This window comes from Oryzias melastigma, linkage group LG8 (genome assembly GCF_002922805.2).
Source record: "Oryzias melastigma strain HK-1 linkage group LG8, ASM292280v2, whole genome shotgun sequence".
In the NCBI taxonomy this organism is placed as follows: domain Eukaryota; kingdom Metazoa; phylum Chordata; class Actinopteri; order Beloniformes; family Adrianichthyidae; genus Oryzias; species Oryzias melastigma.
This window is the reverse complement of record NC_050519.1, coordinates 15,663,758-15,672,125: the sequence shown is the minus strand read 5'-3', so window position 1 is coordinate 15,672,125 and position 8,368 is coordinate 15,663,758. Positions and strand designations below refer to the sequence as shown.

At 37.4% G+C, this 8,368-nt stretch overlaps 1 protein-coding gene across 1 annotated transcript in view; it reads left to right on the top strand.

The window, feature by feature from the left end:
• LOC112146810 (alpha-1,6-mannosylglycoprotein 6-beta-N-acetylglucosaminyltransferase B) overlaps positions 1–8,368 on the top strand; it is a gene marked incomplete in the record, with an annotated part of 99,953 nt that overhangs the window by 65,304 nt on the left and 26,281 nt on the right. Inside the window, 4 exon segments of the mRNA XM_036213328.1 lie at positions 3,329–3,460; positions 5,855–5,988; positions 6,767–6,897; positions 7,452–7,457. Coding sequence (XP_036069221.1) covers positions 3,329–3,460; positions 5,855–5,988; positions 6,767–6,897; positions 7,452–7,457 — 403 coding nt within the window.

Here is an 8,368-nt window from a genome sequence, read left to right as displayed (position 1 = left end):
AAAAAAAACAAATTAGTCAAAAAAGCTTATGTAGCCGAAATATTAGTTGAACTCCAAAATAGCCTAAAAGACAAAACAAAAAAAGACTAAATTGTCCAAAATAGCTAGCATGTAGCTAAAATATTAGCTAAACTCCAAAATAACCTAAAAAACCTTAATAAATGCCAAAATAGTATAAAAAGATAGCAGAATGCCATTATGACTTTCAACTTTACTACACTCTGACTCCATATAATATGAAGTAACGACTAATCGAATATTAAATTAGTCGTCAACTATTTTAATAGTCAATTAGTCGTCGATTAGTCGATTAATCGTGGCAGCCCTAGAACCCGGCGCAAAGAGGAATAGCTGAAATATCAAAATAGTTTGGTGTTCCCCATGGTGCAATCCTTGGATTAATGCTATTGTTTTTGTAAGGGCTCCCGTATCATTCATAGATATGCAGATGACACGTCGCTTTAGTGAGCTTGTTCATGTGATGCTTGTAGGTGAGTAGGTTGGTTTCTTGAAATGGTTAAAGTGACTAAACTCCTAGATCTATCCGTAAGGGGTTCTTATTTGTCCAGGAAGTTAGATAATGGCATCTGGAACCTTTTCACTCTTCATCTAAGTAGCTTCATCAGTCTGAAGCGTAGTTTCATTCAGATTCCATCAGATAGTCAAACAACATAAACATGTGTTGTTTTTGGAAATAATAAGGATCAGGTTAATGACCGTCTAGAAGTATCAATAAAAAGTATCAAATATTATATTTAAATGGTACGATTGGGTCAGACCTGAGATTTAGCCGATATGAAAAACTACTTTTCTCTGCGACAAAAACTGCTGATGCACGTTGATCGTGTAAACATTCAAAGAATGATGGTAGATCGAAGAGCATGTTTTATCTAAATATCGCCAGTGAGCTCTCCAGTGTTAAAGGGTTAGAGTGTATGTGCTGAAGATGTACTCAGTGGAAGATATTGTGCATAACGGCTTCATACAAACCCACCATAGTTCAAGAAATCAGTCAGCTGCTAACGTCAGATGAGAGCTATTTGGGGTTTTACTGGATTACCCACTGCTCAGATAGAACCATCTTCCCAGTGACTAACCTGCCCCGTCTTTATCCACATTTAAACCCAAACTTTTTAGATTTGCTGCATTATCCGCTCTGATCACTAGAGCTGTCTTCAGGCCTTTTCATCTTTTGTTTTTCACCTTTTTTCTGACTCCATTACCATTGTTTTAGCGTGATCAGTACTTTTTTGTGTCTCTGTAAAGCTCTTTGAATTGCTTGTGTTAAAAGTTGCCTTGCCTTCAAGAGACAGACTCTATTAACATAAAATTGTCCATTCTCTTCATTTAATTTTGCCTTTATTTCATGGCTTTGTGTCTCATTTTAAATCCACACACTGTTGTTTCTTCATAAGAGTTCTGTACTTTTTTTGTTTGGATTTTTATGCTGAGTTATGCCAAAAAAAGTGTCCTTCCTGGTTTTCTTTTTTTTTACTTTTGAGTTAAACTCTTGGAAATTTCAAAAGAACAGTGCATTTGGAAGAAGCTCCTTGGAATAATTTGAGGGAAATGCTTTCAGGTTGTCCTCTACTCCTAGAAAAGCAGCTTTTGCCCTTATACTGGATGGGTTTTGAAAAAGGGTTCATCTTACTGCAATTATAGGAAAGTAAATAGATGTGCTGCATGAGCAGTCCTTGCGTGTTTTTGTGATGGCATGCAGGAGAATTGAGAAACTTCCCATTGTGGTTCTTGGTTCTATATGCTTGAATGATTGCTGCTCCTTTGAGAGCTCCAACCTGCTTTACTGTGTGAATTATTTCTTCATTTGTGTACGCTCTTTCCTCCTAAATATGAAAAAGCCATTCATGTTTCATGAGAACTTTGTTTTGTAAAAATTAACTAATTAATTCATCATCATCGTTCTTTGTTTTAAGAGTCTTTTCTTGCTTCTTATGCAAGAAAAAAAAAATCTCATAGTATTTTCTGTACTAAAAGGCGCACTTAAAAACCTGTTTTTTCTCAAAAAAGAGACACTGTCAAATTGTCAGTCTGTCTTTTTAAAAAAGTTTTAAAAAGGGTTGGTGTTGTGAATATGCTAATACGGCTAACATGCAGGACATTTTTTTTAATGTGTTTCCAATGTAGGTTGGGAGTTAGTATAGTCACAGCAACATTAGTCTCAGCAGTATCAGTCTGTTTATTTACGTGTTGCAAACAAGGTTGTGTATGGCAAGTGAAAGGGGTCAATATTCACCAGGAAAAGCGTCATTTTTTACGTTGTGTTGCTCATGAAAAATGCTGCTTTTTACACGTTTTAATAGGCGTGCGTAAAGCATGCTGTCTTGTGTTGTCCTAGAATAACGCTTTTGACGTGTGGTTTATACGCGATAAAATGCTGTTTTTGGACATTTTTCATGGCCGATACACCGTCGTTTACTGCGCTTTTCATGGCAATTATTGACCCTATTGCTTGCCATAGAGGGAGTTAAAATATTGTGAATATGCTAACATGGCGAATGCCTAGTGTGTTACAATCAAGTTCTAGGTTATGTTTGAATTCCTTCACTACACACTATATCAGGGGTGTGCAAAGTCAGTCCTCAAGAGTTGGCGTCCTTCTGGCTTTCCGGAAATCCAGTATCATCTGGTCCAATAAGGAGCTTCAGTGGCAGGTTGGCTGGAAAACATGAAGGACACCGGCCCTCCAGGACCGACTTCCTTGAACTATACAGTGCATTCGCCATTTGAAGTGCTGTCTGAATCTATAATTCCAAAGTCCAGTACCCTAGAAATCTCCCACAAGTCTTTGCGAACAACCATTGGGCATTGATGCTAACTACATTAGCGAATATAGACCACAATGCATTGCATTTGAAGGATTCTTGCAAAAAAAAATTAGTGTTTAAATGTATTTTTCCGACAAAATATCCACATTTTCATCAGATCAGTGGATTCATAAATAAACAATGTAAAAAGTTTTTATTTTTTTTTATATTGCACAAAACTGCAATGGAAATACTATTTCAAAATGAATGAGTCACGTGGCCAAATCAAAGTATTTTTCACATCTGTCAAAATGTTTTTGAATAACTTAACAAGTTTTGTGTGTGTGTGTGTTTTTTTTCCATAGTTATAATTTAATATAATCAATGTAATTGCAAAATTGTGTTTTGCACTTTTTAACTTTTCTAGAATTTCAATAAAGCTTTGCGTATTTGTGCCGTGGAAACTTGAATTCAATGTGCCTGTTTCTGCCAGTTTTTATACTATATTTTTCAACAATAGTTATGTTATTGTTTCACCACATATCTCTCTCTCTTTTTTGTAGGTTTTTAGGTGTCCCTCCTGGTCGAGGTAGCTGTCCCCTCACTGGAGCTCTGCCCTTTGACCTCATCTACACCGATTACCATGGCTTGCAGCAAATGAAGCAGCACATGGGTCTGTCACTGAGGAAGCACAAGTCAGTTCTAACTTTTATTGTTCTTTTTGCACACCTTCCTAAAACTCAAATTCTTGTGGTTGTGTTGTTTGTGTGTGTGCTGCTTTAGAAAAAGCAGTAATTGACTTTCTGCGCTGGCTTATTTGCTGGCTGCAGTACAGACTCTTAGCTCTGCAGTGCATCAGCAAAAAACGTCTCTTTCCAATTTAAGTTTTTTTTTTCTTTCTATTTTTTATCTTTTTGGATAAGGTGTTTACTTCAGGGTTGTTGATCTGCTTAGATTTTCTTTTCAGTCTTTTTTAATACATCAATACCGAGGTTTATTTGCACACAGTTGATGGGGTCAGACAACTATAATTATAAAAAACTGAATCAGTATAGTCAGAAATGTTGGATATCAATTTATGCTATAGGGCCGAAAATCAATTAACAAAATAAACCAATAAAATAAACAAATTAATTGCAAACCTGGGAAAAATTAATCGCGATTATTATTATTATTATTATTTTGTAGTTACAGTGTTTGCCGACAACTTATTATCTGCGAATAATCACAAAATGAAATCCCCCCCAAAATTGTACATTTAAAACATTTTTTTTAATTAAGGTTTTCAATCGATTAAAAAAATGTAATCAGATTAATTACACTTTTGTGTTGTGATTAATCACAATGTGTTTCTGGGTAAGTTAATGATAATATGAACCTTTTGAACAAAAAGACTCAAGATATTTTTTTATTTTTTATTTTTATTGTCTGAGATTTTTAAATGTATTAATTGTAAACCCACAAGTGTAAATTGTGAATTCAAAACATATCAACAGTATGATAAGCAGAACTCTGAAGACTTTTAGTGTTACAAAGATACAGTAAAACAAATAAACTGACTTACACCCATAAGAAACGAACTCACACATAAAATAAAAAATAAAACAAAATATAAAAGTTCCGGTTGCTGCTCTGTATCACTGCACAGGCCGCTTTCAAACTTTTTCTTTAATTTTCTGGACAACGACAAGTGGTAAGAGGTGAACTTTCTCTATGAAATGATACTTTATTTAACCTATCATGGCAATCTGCTCATACCTTTAGACTCAGTGATGCCTTGTCATATTAACGTGACAACGCACCAGACCACGGATCAAACAGTCCACCTTATGTAGAAAAGCGATCTTAACCTAAAAAAATAACAAGATTTAAGCACTAAATAACAATGGAATAATTGAATATCTTTTCTTTTGTTAATAACCATTGTATGAATAGAATAACACCTGACGAAGTGTTTTAACGCACGCCGTGTGGAAGCCTGAACTGCAGAGGCAAAGCGAAGGACTCCTGCTCTGTGAGGTGTAAATAACTTACATTAATGAATATAAACACAAGTAAATTCTTTTTGATAAATCATGTGCAATAACATGCTCACGTTCACAGCCTTAATTTATAATGTAGAAGCTTGAAAAATACTGAGGTAAAACTTTTTAAATCTATTTCTTATAGCTACTTAACAAATCATTAATAAACTGTTAGTTAGGTTATAAATAATGTGGTAAATGACACATATTTATAATAAACATTGATTAGTAATAGATCATAAACAAGCTTTTAGTAAGCTATTTACTAATTATTTATTAATTAGTTAATAGGTTATTAATGTCACTGGGATGTTATTCTTAGGTTGCAACTATCTCATGTATTAACTGTTAGTAAATGAAAATAATTTACAACTTTAAAATAACGCAAGCTTGTTCATGATCTATTGCTAATTACTGTAGTTATTAGTATAGTAAACTACTGACATATATTTATGGGTCATTTATAAATAACTAACCGCTTTTTATGTATTTATAAATTATGTTAACTGGTATTTAACAAGTGATTTATAGTAGTTTACTGATGTTTTAACTAGCTATAACATAGTTATTATAAAGTGTTACCGATATGGGTAAATATTTTTGATCTCAATGCCACATTTGCTGTGAATGTGCAGAGAAACAGTGATGCTTCTTTCACCGACCAGCAGAACCGCTGCAGCTTCACAGTTGTTTGTCCTAACTCCTGATCCCTTTGAATTATTGAAAACATGGCAGCAACAGAACTCTCTGATGGTTTTAACAAGCATCAGTCCTGAGGCCAGCGGACTGACCAGCACTCTTTGGCCGTGCAGAACATACCAGCACTTTTCTTGGCAGCTTCGCCTCAGTTGCAGAAACAGGATGTATATATCACCCATGATTCATCTGACTTCTTTGCAAGTAAATTAGCAGCCTTTAGCACTAAAGATTTAAAATGGATAAAACAGAATATTTAGTGTATTTATAACACTATTGTTTTGATATAATTCATTGAAATGAATTCATTAATCAGTTTAAGGGAAATAAGTAGTCTCTTTGATATGAAGTGAAGTTTGTTTCTTTCAGGTGCCACATCCGAGTCATAGACACCTTCGGCACCGAACCGGCCTACAACCACGAGGAGTACGCCACGCTTCACGGCTACAGAACAAACTGGGGATACTGGAACCTTCATGGGCAGCAGTACATGACCATGTTCCGTATGTTGAGTCTCATTTTTGCACCTTTTTTTTTTTTGCTGACTTGGCAAAAGTTTAACTAATGCTTTTGTCTTTCCAAAGACCAAAAAAAAAAGTTATAACAATTTCTTTGTGTACAACTCTGGTTCGTGGGACTAAACGTGCAAGCAGGTTGTGTTAACTGACAGATGCCTCAGGCTGTTGCAGGCCAATCTTTGGGGCTACCAGAGAGACATCAGAACAGCTACACCTGCACAGATGCCTGCAGCTTTACAACTCTGACCAGACCCTAAAGGCAACACAGAAAGATGTATTTTTAAAAACACAAGTAGCGCATGCTGCGTCATGAAAGATTCAGTGCAGGTACTGGAAGATGACAATCCTCGGCTTTTGTATCAGTCTCCGATTATTACAGCAGGAATAGGCAAGCCTTTTGTTTCCAAAATAGCGTTATCACACAACCTGTCACAGAGAGATCGCAGCTTTCATCCCAGTTCTAGAAACTGATTGAAAGTAATGTTTCTTTTCTTCTCACCACTTCACAGGTTTGTGTTGTGGCAGATTTTCCTTGTTAGATTTTTTACTGCAGTTTGCTTCCTGGAACCACACATCCGCTGTTTGTCCTCTGAGTTTTCTCAGAAGCAAAAAAGAAAGAAAAGGCTCTTCAATCGGCAGTTGACACTCAATTTCATGCATTTTGCCCCATAACAGAAAAAAAAAAACATGAACGTTGGTTATTTTTAAATCCTGAAATGGGTAGAAAGTTTTGTTTCGCTAACGAACCGTGTGTCCTCGGCAGCCCACACTCCAGACAACTCCTTTATGGGTTTTGTGGCAGAGGAGTTGAATGAGACGGAGCGACTGTATATTCAAAGGAACAAGGTCAACAACATGGCTGTTGTGTATGGAAAAGATGCCAGCATGTGGAAGGTACGTCGCATAGATTTGTTGCAGGTTTTGAATTTTCATAAGTCGACTTATATTTGCAAGTTTTACAGCTTCTATACCACAAAATGAACCCTTTCATTTCTGTACGAGTTGCAAAATCCTCATAGGATTTAGCAGATTCCTGCAAAAACGTTCCCCCTTTAGGATTCCGGTAGGTTTCTAGAAGAACAATTGGCATTGTTTGAAGTAAGATAAATTCTGTGAGGTTCTGCCAAGGTTTTTGGCTCTTGCTGTAACTTTGAAGTGCTCCCTCTAGGTTTGTAATGCTCCAATGTGGCTGCAGCTTTGTCTTTCTTCTGCCATAGAGTAACCTGCTTTACATAACAACCTTGGCTGTGATGTAACACTTCTGAACGTGAGAAATTGGTGTGAAAAAGCCTGTTGGTTTGGGTCTCTGTAGATATGGTAAATCCATATTGAGCTCATGAGAGTAAAAGTAAAAACTTTCTGTATTTTTCTGTCCTCGTTGTTGTGTTTTTACTTTGTTCTCCTTTGTATTTTTCATGTTCTGGTGCATCATTGATGGATCATCAAAGCTGCAAGTGAGTACAAACTACTCCCTATCAGATTCATCGATTTTCTATTAGCTAAAGGCCAAAGTCGGGGTGTTTATTGACTTTGTTTCTGCCATACAACTAAAACAAAACTTCAGTGTAGCATAAATATATTGGAAGTAGATCCAAAGACTGTAAATTTATGTATTAAATAAGATGACATCCTGCAGGATTAAAAAGAATTGTTTAACCCATTGTATAACCTGCGGGTGCTACACACCTCACTGCTCCCTCATCAAACGCCATCACTGGTCCCCTCATGAAACGCCCTCACTTGCTGCCAATGAAACACCCTAACTGGTCCCCTCATGAACTCCCTCACTGGTCCCCTCATGAAACGCCCTCACTGGTCCCTCATGAAACGCCCTCACTGGTCCCCTCATGAAACGCCCTCACTGGCCCCTCATGAAACGCCCTCATTGGTCCCCTCATGAAATGCCCTCATTGGTCCCTCATGAAACGCCCTCATTGGTCCCTCATGAAACGCCCTCACTGGTCCCCTCATGAAACGCCCTCACTGGTCCCTCATGAAACGCCCTCATTGGTCCCCTCATGAAATGCCCTCATTGGTCCCTCATGAAACGCCCTCATTGGTCCCTCATGAAACGCCCTCACTGGTCCCCTCATGAAACGCCCTCACTGGTCCCCTCATGAAACGCCCTCACTGGTCCCCTCATGAAACGCCCTCGCTGGCCCCTTTTCAAACGCCCTCACTGGCCCCCTCATGAAACACCCTCACTGGTCCCTCATGAAACACCCTCACTGGTCCCTCATGAAACGCTCTCACTGGTCCCCTCATGAAACACCCTTGCAGAATCAGAATCAGAATCAGAATCAGCTTTATTGGCCAAGTATAGAATATATACAAGGAATTTGGTTCCAGTGACCTGTGCTCCTAT